This window comes from Rhamphochromis sp. 'chilingali' (genome assembly GCF_963969265.1).
Source record: "Rhamphochromis sp. 'chilingali' genome assembly, chromosome: 20".
Lineage (NCBI taxonomy): Eukaryota > Metazoa > Chordata > Actinopteri > Cichliformes > Cichlidae > Rhamphochromis > Rhamphochromis sp. 'chilingali'.
In genome coordinates this window covers 23,953,079-23,970,495 of record NC_137947.1, presented here as the reverse complement: position 1 = coordinate 23,970,495, position 17,417 = coordinate 23,953,079, and the positions used below count along the sequence as shown (strand labels likewise).

General features: G+C 37.6%; 1 protein-coding gene across 2 annotated transcripts in view; it reads left to right on the top strand.

Annotated features, from left to right (window-relative positions):
• kcnh1a (potassium voltage-gated channel, subfamily H (eag-related), member 1a) overlaps positions 1 to 17,417 on the top strand; it is a 57,978-nt gene that overhangs the window by 19,728 nt on the left and 20,833 nt on the right. For both annotated transcript variants that reach the window (XM_080868927.1, XM_080868926.1), the window contains 3 exons: positions 1,268 to 1,294; positions 4,762 to 4,919; positions 7,159 to 7,427. In XM_080868927.1, the coding sequence (XP_080725053.1) occupies positions 1,268 to 1,294; positions 4,762 to 4,919; positions 7,159 to 7,427 (454 nt within the window). The remainder of the gene's footprint in view (positions 1 to 1,267; positions 1,295 to 4,761; positions 4,920 to 7,158; positions 7,428 to 17,417) is intronic.

Genomic DNA, 17,417 nt, shown 5'->3' with positions numbered 1-17,417 from the left:
ACAAAATAAAACAGGAAGCACACGCCAGACAGAGACAGACTCGTAAACAGGCATAATGACGTCATGGACAAACAGAGGGACATACGGGCAGAGAAGACTAAGCACAGGCAACCTAAACCAAACATAAGGGCAAGATAACAAAACCTAAACCAGAAATAATCATCATCAACATCATCATCAGATAACTAAAGAATCAGAATATAATTGTAATCAAAACAGTATCACCAGAGAATAACTAATCCATAATGCAAAATAAACCAAAACATAAGAAACTCAAAATACTGGGTCGACCCGACCCAGGACCGTGACACATCCATTTATAAGCTGTTTATCAAAACAATATGTCAGATATTCAAAGGTCAGTGGTTTTCTCAGTTGGATATAATTATAATTTTTTTATATAGATTTCAAAGCTAGTAAAAAAAAGAGCTATTTACTTGAACTTTCTTTTGAGATACAATTTTACGGACTTGACATTTACCACCTAATTCATAAAAACATCTGCAGCAGCGAAGATAATTATTTGATGCAGCCTTACATGAAACAGTGCAGCCTAACACTTATGTATGCATCTGCTGTGAGTAAGAAATGTGATACGGCAATGGAGGTAATGGATGCATTGGCTGTAAACCGACATCAAAGCCATGACCGCAAACTCAGGATCATCTTCCATTGTGTCTCTGCGACAACTCAGTGACTCCAATTTGTTCCAAATTGCTTTGAGGCAATCCTTGGCAAGGGTAAATGAGAGTGAGCAAACAATTGCCTGTGTTATTAAACTGGTATGGAAACATCTTGCTGCTGCAGCAGATCTTAACAGCTGACATGAATAACTTTGATGGCTGTTTTCCCCCAACAGGTTTCCGAATAGAAAAGAGAAGCTCATTAACGGGGAGCCGCTGTCAAAGTTATTCTTGGCAATTTGAAACACTGACCGATTTGGTTTTTCACTCGGCGATAACCCAAAACTACAATAAATGGACCACCTCATGTTGCAAGTGGTTTGAAATAATAAAGCTTTGAGTGCGTGCTTTGCACTGTAAACACTTTCAAAACACAGATAAGAATGTTCCTTTGTGTTTCCTTTTGTTTGATTATTGAATGTTGATTTTTTTTAAACTGTGTTTATTCATCGCTTACCAATGATCAAGTATGTTTTCTCTTACTTGTGCTTCGTTTTTGTTTTCTTCTTTTTATCCTTCCATTCTGTTTGCATGGCCCCCCCATCCTCTTCTGCCTGTGTTCATGCATGGAACGTGATGGGAAGAATTGGAACCACCGAGCTGTCACTCAAGTAGGCTTCAGTTTGATTAGAATATCATAGAATGTGTTTTTATTTTACTTGTAGACACACATTCACACATCGATCAGGCCTTAACAATTATAATAGGTGCACAATGTTCTCAACGAGGATATGGCAGTATAAATGCATGAACTGTCAAGATAAGATATGGGATTCTTGTTTTTTTTCGCTCTCTCTGCAAAGCTTTTTAATGCCAGGATTGTCTTATGCAATATTTAAAAATGAGGTTCATTAAAATTGCACAAGAGCAGATTGAGTCCTCACATCAGCAATCATTTATGACAAACTGACTATAGTTAAATTTTCAACAAGAGTCATCCTGGGATTAAAAATGTCTTTTAAGATAGTGTGTTTCTAATATAGAGTGGTATACATATATACCACATATACATTGTATAAGAACCACCTCTTGCCGTTAGCTATCTCTGATGGCTTTCATTACTTAACTGGCTACCTTAGAGTTGAGTTTAAGGGCAAAGTTCTGAAATAGATCCAGTCTGTAGGTTAAGGTGGTCATTAACCTGCACACTGTTAGGAAGTTAAATAAAAGGCTTTTTACTGAAACTTGCAGAATTATGTTACAACAAAAGTTGCTGCAGGAAAATTCAGGAAACTGCAAAAGAGCAAAAGGACAAATACTAAATCTCCTAACAACTCCGGGTCAAGGAAAGCAATGCAGCCAAAAACTTGAGGGAGAGCAAAATTTATAACCGGGTTCAGAGGCTAATGAAGCACAGGTGAGCTATGCCAAACTATAACAAGGGTGAGAAAGGAACACAGACAGGAAGTAAGCCACATGAGAAATAACCTTTATAATAAAACATGAAGCAGCTAAAAAAAGATATAAAACACACAGACACAGGAGACTGACAGAGACACAAAAGACCGACAGAGAAAGAAACCCCCCCCAAAAAACTGAGGACTATGACAGCCAGAAACTAGAATTTTTACCACGTATTTTAATATTGAACTTTTTAGTGTTGCTACAGCTGCCAAATTAATGTCATATGAAATTAATTATGTACCTGACACATGCAAGACCAGATCAATTAAACGGTTACACGAGATAACAACAGTGTGCCTTTTTTTTTAAATGATAAGCTTAAATTTAAAAACAAAAACGGCTGTTATCTATTGGATAAAATGACATTCAACCATTGTTTTACACATCTGAGATTTTTTAGAATTTATTTATTATTAGTTTTATTAAGAGTAAACTTTATCTATAAAAAGCTTGTTTTAAAGAAATTATTAGTGAAAAATATATCTTATGTTACAGTTAAACTGTAGTGTTCTTGGCTCATCCCAGCAAACAAATTGAATATTATTATAACACTAGGATTTTTTTCTTCAGTGATACCTGAACCGTTTGCTTTGTCCCAAATCATGCAAAATAAAGGCAATCTCACGGCAATGTCCATTTAGTTTTACGTAAAAATGTAAATACCACAGAATCCTAGTTGTGAGAGTAGATTGTATTAAAAAAGTTGCGTGGTTGTCAGGTGTGTAGGAAATGGAAGTATTTCAAATCCAGTTTTCAATTTTCAGACATTAAACTAAATCTAATTGTGCGAATTTCTAGTTTTTCTACATGATATCTTAAACTAAGCTGCACAACAAGAACCGAGTATACTTTAATCACTCTAATTTACTCAGTGCTGTTTCCACTTGCACCAAACTGCAGTAGCATCAGCAACATGAGCATCCAATCACATTGTCCTTCAGCCCCCAGTAGGTTGGTATACATTTTATGAGGCAGTGTAAATCCATCATAAAATGTAATTACTCTGGGTAAAACCACAAATCAAATCTAACTGAAACAAACAAGATATCCTGTGATCATGGATGAGCTCTAATGCTGGCATGCGTGTTTTGGAATAACTGTGGCTCTACTGCCATATTTAGTGCACAGACATGATGATTTAATCTAAGTGCATCTCCACAAAAAGGCAAATAAGCACATCTACCAGCTTGTCCTTTGATTAAATCTCTCTCGTATCTCTTCACTGGCAAAGTTTTCTTCCAACTTGTGCTTGTAGAGTTTGCAGCAGAACTCAGAAGCACGATTGCACTGATAATTAAATCATGGCAGAGCTCAGAGCTGTAAAGTGATTTCAGAGAACCTGAGGTGTCTGGCAGGCAGCTAGATCAGATCAAGTGACAGCGAGCACTGCAGTTGTACTGGCATTGCAGACCACAGCACATTAGCAAAATCAATATCTTTGACTGAACGTGCACACACACACACACACACACACACTTGCATTATGACACTAGCACTGAACTGCAAAGGAGACTGATGCGATTGCAGTTGTCTGTCTGAATCACTGTGTTGGTGCTTCAGCATACAGTTAAGCTGAGCAGACATTTAGCTGCCGGATATGTAATTGAAGGAAGTTGCAAAATTTAATCTCATTTTACATAAATGTTTTCAAAATCAGCTGAGCAGATGCTTGGAGTCTTTTGTTATTCCTCGTCTTATTTGTGTATTTTGTGTTTGCTGTAACGTTATGTTTCATAAACACTCATATTTATTCTTTAAAATGCATCTCAGGTTTTGTTTTTCACTCTGTGCATTCTGATATATCATTACATCATTACACAGTAGAACACTGAATCTTATTTCATTTTCGGATTTTGGATTTCCACTGCTACTTTTGCATGTTTGAACAGATACAGATTAAAATATGTTTGTTAATTAGGATTTATTACCTTATATCACTGATTAACAAACAGTGGGTGGTGCATGCTGTTAGTGGGGAATATAGCCACTACTAGTGTGAAGTAGATGACCAAAGAAAAATATGTGTACATTTGGTGAACGTTTGTAAAGAAATTTTTAAAGACTTTGCTAATGCTATTGCTCTAACTATTATTCTGCTGAAATGTTACATGTTAAATAGCTTTTATAGCAAGCAGGGCTTTGCAGATTGTTTTTTTTTTTAACAATTCAAGAGTTTAAATAAATTTGGCTAAAACTTATGAATACATTATAATGCAGTTGTATAAATTATATCTCCAAAGTAGCAACAAATATTTAAATTATATTAACACTTAAAGACAAATTACTTGGTAATTACCTGTTTTTTTTTTGTTTGTTTTTTTGTAACCACTACACTCTGTGGTACATTTCCACCTCCACCTGACACATGTGAAATGTTGTGAGATGAGAGTAACCAAACAGCAACCTGCTCATCAAACCATTGGTTACTTTTTACTCTACAAGGTATCCATGGATGCCAACAAGAACACAGTGTAATATTATGTGTTTTAAATGTTTTTATAAACAGCGTTTCTAAAAGAAAAGCTTTGTATTAGTGCAGAACAATTATTGTAGATAAAGTAAAGTGCTGGATATTATTCACAAGAGCTTGACGTAAAATCATATCAGTTTGAAAGATCTTGAAATATAGTTTCTGATACCTGCCTTTGTTGTGTGTACTTTTCTCCTGTTTTAGGGCATCAGCAGTCTATTCAGCTCACTTAAGGTGGTTCGGCTTCTCCGGCTGGGTCGGGTAGCTCGTAAACTGGATCACTACATTGAGTACGGAGCAGCGGTCCTGGTGCTGCTGGTGTGTGTTTTTGGACTGGCTGCTCACTGGCTGGCCTGTATTTGGTATGTTCAAGTCCCTTTATTAATAATAATACAGTTTTGTCTCATACAGTAAAACCAGAATTCTAGTTTAATTGCTAAAATCATCTTAACAGGTAATCATGTGACATTTGAGGTATTACTGTACTTTACTGTAGGTTTGAATTACATAGTATGTTTTGATTTTCTGCCACATTTGCAATAACAGCCCAGCTAATTAATAGAAACAAGGTCACTGATTAAGATAATGAGGTCATTAATTATCAGTTACTTTTTGTCAACATCCTTGTTCTCACACATTTTAAACTGCATGTTCTTCCACACTTTAAAGTCAAGAAAGCGTTATTGTAGTTTCAAGGGAATTAGTTTTTTTCCCTTCCCATTAATATGCAAATTTATGGAGCAAAGGCCTCCAAAGTCTAATCAGATCTTCTGCTCTACAGGGGGCAAGTGTGGCAGAAGCATTAACTCTCCATTGTGTGTCGTGCTTGATTTATTATGTTTATAAGAAGGTCTACACATGCAGAGTGACTGACAGAGCCCATCATGACGAGTTAATGTCCTGCATGCATAAAAACAGAGAATATGTTTGGCAGTTTATGATGAACATTTCTCCTTTGTAGATATTTTTTCATTTTCATAAGAGGTCTCGTGAAAAGCCCTCGTAACTACATTTAATTACACATATTAACATAGATTTCAAACGGAGGCTGTAACCAGTGTCATAAAGATTGTCTTTGGATCCAGACAGTGTAATCAAACTTGATAGGCTGAAGCAGACAATAATACTGGTAAAAATAGCTCCTGTATCGTTTCCCTCCAAATGGTTTCTGTGGTTGCCATGGTCACATGCCGAACCGTGTCGCCGACTTGAGAAAAGTTAAACCATCATCAAGTGAGATGACAGGAGCAACAGCCGTAGCCTCCCTCTCTCCTTGTTGCTGTCACTGTTTTTATAACAAGGGAAAAAATGGAGGTGGTTGCAGCATGACATGAACACCAAGGCTGTAAATAAGAAAGTCATAATCAAACCATGCAATAAAAACTATTGAGTTTTGCTTCCTCGGGGCTATATAAAAATATATTCAGATGATACAGTCAGATGAGGGGAAATGCATTCTGTAATTTTCCATAGAGAAACCCACAACAGAAAGAAAGAATGAAAACAGCGTTTCTTGCATTGCTAGGGGTATTTTTTCATCTCCAGGGCTTTCTGCAAGAAACTAGGTATCTTTGAGCTTTTATATGTTAATAGTGAACTCAGGCAGATGTATTTTAAGCTGTGTGTCTTTTTCACTCAATCTGAAAAGTTCAGAGGTCAGTTCCCTGAAATTAAAGTGAATTGGTGGATATTAATTTTTTTGCCTTAAAACCAAAAAAACTGTCCCCCAATCACTGCCACTTTCCCTAACTAGATGAATGACTGTTAGATACACTTGTTTGTTTGCTCATTAATGTAAATATCAAATCAGTCATGTGGCATGATTGTTGGTGCCAGACAGGCTGGTTTGAGTATTTCAGAAAGTGCTGATCTACTTGAATTCATCGTGCTATGCATCAACAGCTCAGTCTGGAGGATGTGCAATGGGATATTTTATTTTCCTTACTTACCTCTTCCTCACCGTTTAAACATTGTTTCATAAAGCAGGACAGCAAACTGAAAACAAGTCAGTTTAAATATGTATGTACATTTCATCTCTATAGAAACTTCTGCAGTTGATGACTCATGGTTTGAATCTTGAGTCTACACTGTTTGTGTGCAATGCATAACCATTAGCAGTCAATAGAAATTTCATTCTATAACTCAGAAGGACTTGTTGACATAATATTTTTCATGTAGGCTCAGTAGAAAGTACTCGGCAATATTTTTTTTATATGGAAAGTCATTGTTTCTATAGATTTTTGGAGCTAGAAAGCACACAGTGACATGGGGTAAGCAAAAAAATCATTATGGGTACCATTAAAAAGTTATAAACAGTGGGTTATTTTTTTTTATTTTTTGAAATTCAAGCTGCTGTCTTGGAGATTTTGCTTTGGAAAGTGTGCCAAAAGAAAAAAAAATAGACTCATAGTGTGAAGGCTTCTGTGTGTAGCGGTATATTGATAGAAGACGTCTATCTGGAAGCATCAGGAAGCATTTCTAGAAGCTTTTTTTAGGCCTTGTTTAAGACTCAAATTCTACTGGTAAGTAGATGTAATTATGAACTGAATATTAAGAATGAAATGGAATGTAAAATACATGATTGATTTTTGCACTTTGCAGGTACAGCATTGGTTATTATGAGATTATTGATGAGGAAACCAACATCATTCGGAAGGACAGCTGGCTCTACATCCTGGCTGAGACAGTGGGCACACCATACTACTACAACGACAGCTCAGGGAACTGGGATGGAGGGCCTAACAATGACTCTGTCTACATCACTTCTTTATATTTCACCATGACTAGCCTGACAAGTATAGGCTTTGGTAACATCGCCCCAACGACAGACGGAGAGAAAATCTTTGCTGTGGCCATGATGATGATTGGATGTGAGTAGAGGTGTTTTATCTTCCCTGGAATCTAACACATACAAGATAAATGATAAGTCCAGCTATGCTCTTTAAAGCCACAATCCTCTGAGGTGGTGAATAAGTGAATTATAAATAGAGTTATTGAAATTCAGAAAATAACACACACGATTAGCTGAGCAGTCTTTCTACCTCTCTTGATACCTTGAATGTGTTGCTGAGGTTGATTATAGTTCACTGCCTGAACTACTGGCAGAATTCTTATTTAATTTACTGTATCATGATCCTGTATTGTATTTGAATGGTGCTTTTGTTGCCTAACGTGCAGTGTATATACAGCTTTGACAAAATGTCACACTATAAAACACTGGTTACATGGGTAATTCCAGTTCTCTAAAAACCATATTGCTAAAGGTTTTCACTCCCTTATTCAAATCATTGAATTTGCTCCAATCACTTCCATGGTCACAGGTGTATAAAATCAAACACCTAGCCACACAGACTGCCTCTACAAACATTTGTGAAAGAATAGGATGATATTCAGATTTGTATGCATGCAAAGGCAGATGAGTAAATACTTTTGGCAGTATAGTTATAGTATGTGGGTTTTTAAGGTCTAAACATTAGCATTTTGGCCAGCACCATTTTAGTTATTTGGAGCTACAAGTTACAAAGCTGGGCATTTAAAAAGTGACAAGTGGCCATTAGAGGAAATGCAGTTATTGGCACTTCCAAACTCGCTTCATTGTTAGTGTGTATATATCAGTCTCCACCTTATTCATAAAGACATTTATCAGTAATGGTGAATTTGTAGTGGTCTGTTCATATCCATTCATTTTAAATATGTGGAAACATACAGATGATACAGCCAAACTGAATTGGTCTCCTCTGGAATTATTCCAGTCGATGTGAACTATTTCACTTTACTTGAGCAAGCTTCTTTTTTAGCCCTGATGAGTTTCATTGCCACTTCTGACATGGCCAAGCTGTAATTTGCATAGGTCTTTTTCCAACTACCTGTACAGTTACTTTTTTAAAAAGAGAATTCTGTTGCTTTTTTCATGTGCACAGGAATCTCATTCTCAGTCATAGATGGAGTCAGTCTCAGTCACACAGAGATAGCAACCAGCTGGTGAGCTGCTGGCAACTTCCAGTCACTTGGCAAAAATATCTATTACCTGACCAATTGTGAGTGGTTTCTGGTTGTTGCCAAGTGAAATTAGTAGAAAAGATTGTGTTGCACAAAAACCTACTTGGGACTGTTTTGGTCAATATCAGATTGCCACAGTAGCCCACAGTTTGCACACAAGACATTAACTTCCACTTTGCTGCATATAATACAACATTCACCTTCAAAGTAAATTTTTAATTAAGTTGCATTTTAGTTTTCCTTGAAAAGGAGTAACTTTTACTTTATAAGCAATAAGCAAACAGATGTTTTGCGTTGCACTTTTCATAGTTTAACTACTTCTTGGCAAGTAGTTTACAAGTGTTTGCAGACAAGTTGGCATATTCCATGCAAACAGCTGACAATGTGCTCAGTCATAAGGAATATTATTGTAATGCAGCACTGTAAATCACTTTGTGTCCAATTTCAACCTCGATCAATCACTTGCCAACCAGCTGAGACAGATAGTTGAGAGACAGTCCAGCCAATTGGTCTCCAGGCCTGTGTGACTGAGGTCCAAGAAAAACTGGAAACCATATTACAAATATGATTTCCTTCATTTAAATGATAGATTGGTTTCTCCAGCTCTATCAGACAATATTTATCCACTTTGATATGGATCAATTTTTCATAATTTGCATACTATGAAGCAGTTTTTTGTTGGGTTTGTATTGCTCGTTATTATTGAGTGTCTTAGGAAGAATAGTTTTTGGGCCACAGTGCGTCTTGTAACGAATGTGGGAAGTTGCACTAACAAGGTCTGGTCACCATGCCAAAATCACCTCACATTTCTGCTCTGTTCCCGGGTACTTGATCTCAGTCCTTCAGAGCTCTAATTGGCCCAGTTGTCAGTGAATTATGTGAATTGCTGAAAAGAATCAGAGATGTGGACAGGTTGAAATGGGCTTCTGCATGAGTGCTGTAACAGTCTTACACAACAGCTTCTTGTAGAAGTAAATCTGAGCAAAACATATTGATACAGTGATTTTTTTTAATATATGAGACAATGTAAGGCATATAAACTGAATCCTTTTTTCCTTCATTCCTATCCACACTTCTGTTAGCTTCAAGTGAAACTGTTTTAATGAACTGGCCTACATATATTTCAAGGTCTTGAATGAGTGAGGCTTGTTACCTCAGTGTGCTATTCAGATGTTCTGAATTACAGAAAACACCTTTACTAATCTCACAGAGCTTACAACCAGATTTGGGTTGCCCCACTCTCATTTCTTCCATTTCCTTCAAACCAGAGACTTTGTCAAATACATACCCTCATTTTCTTAATCATCCACCAGGGTCACTGCTGATTGACTCCTTGCTCACTCAGGAATCTGCTCAGAGACACTCTGTTTCCGTGATATCTAGCCTCATTGTTTCTCCTGATAGTGCTCGGATGGCTCATCCTAAGCGGACCAGGGAGGAGGAAATAGGGGTACTGATACCAGATAGTCAGTGAACCCTAATTTTTCATCCTCCATATATTTCATGGTTTATTTCAATGTGAGTATTCTTTTTAAAGTACACAAATGCTTGGCTTGCGAAAATTTATCCAACCGCCAGCGACAGTTGCAATAGATGCCAACAGTCTTCAACCAACCATACTCACATGTTTTGGTCCTGTCCAAGCCTCTCTAATTTTTGGAGCCAAATATTTGACACTCTTGCTACAGTGCTGAATGTAGAACTTAGCCTTGACCCCTCCTCAGCTCAATTTGGTATCCCCCCACTTAAACTGACTAATATCCCATCTATAAAGTGTAGTGTACTTTCCTTTACAGCCCTATTACCTAGGTGTCTCAATCGACTCATAACAGCTGGCTCAGGGAAGTTTTGACTCACATCAAACTTGAAAAAATTAGATACTCTCTTGCAGGTTCTTGCAAGACATTTAATAAGATCTGGCAACCCTTCTTAGAATATTTAGACAAAACAATTATCTATTCAGAAAGTGATTAGATGCCCCCCAGGTTGCTTACTGTCTTATTTTATGCAGGGTTATTTTTGTTGTCTTGTTAAGAAGGGAGAGGGTACAGCATAATTTAGGCTCTGTAGATATCATCACAAGTTCTGCTAGTTGTTTAGGTTGTTATTGATGCCAACGGATTTCTAGTATTGCAAATATCCCACTGCCTGTTAATCCAAGGACACCAATATGTTCTGTATGTAAATAAAGAAAAAAAAAATCTTGCCTCTGCATTTTAACAAAACATGTAATATGCTAAATGAGGCAGGTTTTCACAGCATGCCCTTCTTTCCACGTCTCAATATTTATAAGCTATCTCGTGTTTGTGTGGCTCATAAAACACTGTATGCCACAGTGCGGTGCCATTATGTGTGACTGCACGCAGAGAGCAACACCTCGTAGCAAAAACTGACACTGCCAGATCAATTTAGCGCAGTGCTCCCTCCGATCCCTCTGCAATCACTCCTCACCTCCGCTGTACTTTTTTCAGCCACAATCTCAACCCTGAGACTTGGAGGAAGATTCAGCTCCCCCTTACTTTTTGGTTGCGCAGGTTTTATTAATACACTCTCTTGGGAACTGGCAAAACTCATCTGCACTTGTCTGTGTCTAAATTTTTCATTGTGAGCTACATATAATCTTAAAGCACAAATATCTAAAATCAGACAGCCTCGGGAGGATTCAGTAGTAGATGCAATCTAGTGTCGTCCATGGCTGTTCTCTATGAAATATAGATGCCCTGATACTGTTCTATTTTTACCAGCAGCACTGGATCGGTGCTGGCAGAAGAAGATCACAGTGTGACGAGGGATTGCGGGATGGCATGGGGAAAAGGAAGGGGGAGGCAGTGGGGGCACTATACATATGTCCTGTTTCTATAGCAACTGTTGGCTGGGGGCTTGAGTTTCTGACAACTGTCTTTTAACTACCTTCAAACAAGCCAGCTGTTGGACAGCGAGTGTCGTGTGATGAAGTTGCGTACGTCAGCAAGTAAAGAGCTGTTGGGAGCTAGATGAGGCTCTGCTCTGCAGGGATCGATTGAGTTTCCTTTGATACAGCATTCTCTGCTTATCAGAGACATCAGCATTGCCATCTGTGTTCAGGCTCCAGGAAGCAGCTACGCCAAACTTTTACAACTTCAAAAGAAATGGATTCTAAAATCATCATTTTACAAGGAGACGATTGTCATACTGTCTGTATATACCTCGATGTGCTTCTTGCTTTTCCTATCTTCCTACATAGATTGTGCTCTCTGGTGTGGACTTCGCTTCACTGTAAATCATTGCCTTAGATCAGGGTTGTCAAACATGTGACCTGTGGACCAAAACCTGCCCACCAAAGAGACAAATTTGGTCAACTGGTCAATTGCAAATACACTCCGGATAGGCCGCCCATCCATCATGGGGAAAATACAGTGAGACAAAAAAAATCACTGCCCTAAAGCCAATTTAAAATTACAGATTAATCTAGCATGTATGTCTTTGCAAAAAACCAAAATAAAACATGCAGGAACAAGGAGAATATGAGCATATAGAAAGGCACCAGCTGGCCAGTAGCTTTACTAACACGAGATAACAAAATTACGGGAATGTAAAGGTATTCCATAGAGTTTTGCTGGTCTGGCCCACTTGATATGACATCTCTGCTTAGACATTTGGCTGTCTGCCTGTAAATGTGCCAACCTATCATAGCCCCTGGCTTTGCCCCTCAAAACTTGGATATTAAGCTTTCTTTCTGCCTTTTTGAGACTCTTTTTTTTGTTAACTTGTCTATCTCTAAGTCCTGGTTCCTGAAGATTTTTTAACATACTCATAAAATCTTTCCATTATGTGGCTTCACTTCACGCACCAGAGCAGTTCGCTTAACAATAACACACAAATATGAAGAGATTAAACACATAATACAGAGACACAACTGCTACAAAGCAGCAGTGCAAATGTGTGTGAGAAGAAAAACAATGTAGTATAGTATTAGAAGCGCTACTTGAATGTGCGTACACTTTAAGTGCTTTGGTCAGTAAAGACCAGTTTAGCTAATTTAAGAATAAGACATGTCTAAGAGATTTTACACCCTGCTCTTTGAGCTGTAGTCCTGGTAAGGGTTAAGTGTCTGAAAGCAAGTGAAGAAATAATTTCTAATTCAAATGTAAGTTTTGAATTTGTACAAATTTAATACATACAAATAGATACCCCATTTTAGGGTCATATATAACAATACAATTGATGTGAAATTGTTTGGAGCAAAAAGGAAAAAGAAAAGCAAGGAATAAAATTCACTCCACACAGAGAGGTCTCCATTCCTGGAAGGAATACAATTTTTACAGATGATTAATCAGTAAATGAAGATTTCATACCGGGCATTTGCCCGGTGGGCCGATGGTGGTTTTTCATTTTTATGGGTTTGTTTGTTTTTTTGTTTGTTTGTTTGTTTGTTTTGTTTTTTGCAACAGTATAAACAATGAAAGGTGGTGCATTGGCCAGATGCTGGCAGATGTGTAAAAATAACTCAGTTGTTTGGTGCTGGCTATGGCGGACCTTCCACAGAGGCCAGCAGGTGGATGAGGGAAAGGGGAGGCAGGAGGAGGAGAGACCCGAGGCGGCCGCCAGTCCGAGTGTCAGGTGAACTGAGCTTCAGGTAAGAAGTTATGACCTGCAGTCTATCTGGGTCAGATATAAACCAAGTTAAGGTGGAGTTTATTTTCGTTGTGCTGACTTTTTACAGTCGGTTACAATCACTAGCTAGCATGACGGAGTTTATATTACTGCTGGGTGGGTGCTATGATGTTACTGATAGTAAACTTTATTTTGTTCATAAGTTTAGTTAGTAGAGTTGCCAATGGTCCCGTAAAAAACGGAATCGTCCCGTATTCAGAGAAAATATTACGCGTTTCGTATTGAGTTGAAAAGGAACACAGTTTGTCCCGGACTTCAGCTAGAATGAAAAATACACAAAGCTGGAGTTATTCTGTCTTTACGCTGCACAGCTGCCTCTTCTTCTCTCATTCTCTCCCCTCCCTCTGCTGTTGCTACTTCAATCATGAAACTGATCAATAATCAGCTGATCGGCTTTTCTCTCTTGCTTGTTTATCGCCCACTTTGCGCCAGAAAGAGGAAACCAGCGGATATCACGCTAAACAACGGCAGCACGTTAAAGCTTGATCAGCTGTTATTAGAATTTATTTAATATTAATTTCTAGTATCAGCTGATGTTGGAGCCACAGCTGTAAAAGCTGCTGGTCATGATATCGGTTTGAATGTCTGGCGAGAGGGAAACATGAAGATGAAACCAGGAGATGTCCTTACTGAATCATCAGAGCTGTGATGGAGAAACAGGTTGACCTTTTAGGTGACATGAATGACTTGAAGGGAAGTTATGAACTGTTTCTGAGAGACAAATAACACCAGGATCCTTTTCTACATAGCTGACAGCTGGTAACTGTGCAGGGGCGGGCCTAGCAAAGTTTTGCCAGGGGGCCAGGTAGGGCATTAACAGGGAAAGGGGGGGCAAAAAGAAACACTTTTTTTTTCTTATTCTCATTTAAAATGTCTAGCTTTTAATTAATAATTATCTGAATCTTACAACCAAAGTTTTTAACTGATGTAAAATGCATAGAAATCATACATATACCAACAAGACTGTACATCACTGTCACAACAGCGTTTGTTTTCATTCAAAGGCTTTATGGCTTTTCCTGTAATACCTGGTGGGCCGCTCTCTAGTCAAAATGCCCAGGCTGATTTTTTTTTTTTTGTCCTAGTTCAGCCCTGGGCACGACACGCATTGAATTAATCTTAGATCACATTAACATGTATATCAAACATGCCATATTGGCCCAGTTTCTCGTTCTTATCATTGTTGTGAGGAGACCATAAATAGCATTTGCTCATTTGTTCTAAAGCTAGGTTTCATGTCATGTCCTTATAAACAAAATTTTGGGAAGAATTATTTATGCAAGATGGAGACAAAGAGATTAGGAAACTGATTTTTTTTACTGATGTTTATGTCTTTAAAAAGCAACACCTATCCAAGGTGTACCTCGCTTCTCTTACTTTGATAAGTTTGATAAGCAGCTAACAAGGTATCAACCAGAGATGGGACCAAGTCATTGTTTTGCAAGTCTCAAGTAAGTCTCAAGTCTTTATCCTCAAGTCTCAAGTCAAGTCTCAAGTAATGTCAGGCAAGTCCGAGTCGAGTCTCAAGTCACTGGTGTAAAAGTCCGAGTCAAGTCACAAGTCTGAAACTTTGAATTTCAAGTCCTTTCGAGTCTTTAAAAAAAAAAAAAAAACGAAAAAAGGCATGTTGCAGTTATGCTAAATGTAAATATTAGACCATGTAATTTTAAAATCTGTGTTTTTCTCAACACATGACAAAATAGTGAACTTAGAAAATATACACAAATTGTGAAATTGCACCTCTTTAAAATGCAGCTCAATTAAACCTAGCTCCAAGAATAATTTTCACCGACAGTTCTGAGATAAGCTGCATGTTATTCTTGGATGCGGTTGTAGGACCAGCTTTAAAATCGCATGACAAAAATATCATACACATTAAAAAAAAAAACTGCATCACCAACGTAGCCTGGACAACATTTGCTAGTTAGATGAAGTCAGCTATCTCATCTTAGCATATTTATATGCATATTTATAATCATACGGTTGTTGGAGTGAGTGCATACACTCATGAAGTTTAGTAACTTCAGGTCACTGCAACAAGCCCAGGTACAGTTTACCGACGGATGGGTGCAGGACCTTGAAATGCACCGTGTAGAACGAAAGACCATCGTACGTATCATAAGTTTACCAGTCTCACAAATCGTCGTCATAAATACACATTCCTTAACCGTTTATTAATAGGACCTTTGAGCTCAACGGTAATTAATTAGTAGTGGAAATAATTTCTGGTAGCATCACAGAAATGTAGCAGTGACAACAATACTGTATGCTGTAATCGTACTGGGCAATTAGTGATACAAAAAACCTGTTTTATCCTGTGAATAAAAGTATATGTTTTTGTCAATGTACCATAATAACAGAAGCGAAACGCAATATTGTGTCAGGACAATTCACTATTTATGCACAATAAATAAAGGAGCATAGCGCGACAATTTCTGTTCAGCGCCAGACTTGCTTGTAACCTATATCACTAATTATGTTATGAAAATGACGTATTAACTACTAAAAAACACTGACCTTCGTGTAAATGCTTGGAGCAGACTAACCTGTGAGCTGGAGTGTTCTGGGACGTTATATTTGATCTTTGAATGGCTGCTATCCAGTCCATCCGTCGCGTCTTTGTTACTTCGGAAACATGGCTTGAACAATTTCTCTTCAACGTCGTAATCCGATAACAACCGATCTCTTTACCCGTCGGCTTCCCGTGGCTGTCATGCGACCGGCTATTGCAGTTAATAATACAACAGCTTCTTGACATTTTTGTGTTTCTTTTTATCGCTGTATAACTGATTTTAATTGAAAGCCTGCGTGCGCTAGTACCGCTTGCCACGAGTTCCCAGAATCCTTTGCGGTTCTACCCGTGAATGACGTCACATTTTCAATCTCTATATAATATGCATGTTAAATTTTATATTTGGGGTAAAATATCAAGTCTTTTCAAATAAACCGGTTCAAGTCCAATTCAAGTCCCAAGTCATTGGTGTAAAAGTCCAAGTCAAGTCACAAGTCTTAGAACATTTTTTCAAGTCAAGTCTAAAGTCATAAAATTAATGACTCGAGTCTGACTCGAGTCCAAGTCATGTGACTCGAGTCCACACCTCTGGTATCAACTATAATGAACGACTGAGTGACAGTAATAAAAAGGTGAAGTTGTGGTTATCCTGAGCCTGAAGGAGTTTTGAATGCTTTTTAATTAGTATTATTCCCTGTGCAGTTTTTCACCCCTTTGATTGTACGCCGTGAAATAAACAAACGTACACAAACAATTGCACAAGTTACTGTCATCATCTGAGGATAATTGAAATGTGTGGCTGGCATGTTTCCTCTCCGTCCCTTCTAGCAGGGCTAATTAGGGCTCCACTGCCAGGAGAACAGTGCACACACTGAGCAGACATCTGATGGCTTTGATCCACACATACACGCCAGCTGTTGCACCAGTTCAACCACCCAACCACCTTGGAGATGCTCTGCACTTCTCTTTCTGTTGCTTTTCATTTAATTCATCTATTACGAATTATGAAAACCAGTATTTAGTGGGATGTAGCTGCATGGGGATGGATGGTTACACACAGTCCCAATGAAGCTCTAATTATAGTTTTCCTTTTGGCAAGACTTTTGTTGATTATATTTGGAGGCAGTCATAGGTAGTAATAGTTAATTTCCCATGTGACAAATTCAAGCATAAACCACATAAAACAATATTAAGTCTTAAGGCACATTTGTTCAAAACTGAAATGTAAAAAGAATTATAATCCTAAATTAAGCTTTTGGAAATTTTTATGTAATTGACAATGAATTTGTTGATTTGCTAGTTGTCTTCTTAAACCCCAATTGCTACTTTTTTGTCCTTGTAAACCAGGTTTTGGATGCTTTTAAGTCTTTTTATAATATTTTGACACCAACTACCATTTTTGTGTCCTTCTAAACAAGGAGAATTTTTTTAATTATTTTTATAAAAATATATTTTGTTACAGGTATATTTTTTGCTTTTTTAAACCAAATCTTAGATTTAAAAAAAAATATTTTTTCAGATCTATGAGGCTTTACTTATTTTTATATCCTGAATCTCTACAAATTGAGTTATTTTTTTTTTAATCCAAAAGCATATATTTTTTTTACATCATTTTCAATGGCAAATAACTGCCCTCATCATCTTCAAAGCTAAAAAAAATCTGTTATTTTAGATTTTCTCCTAACGTCTTCCTTTG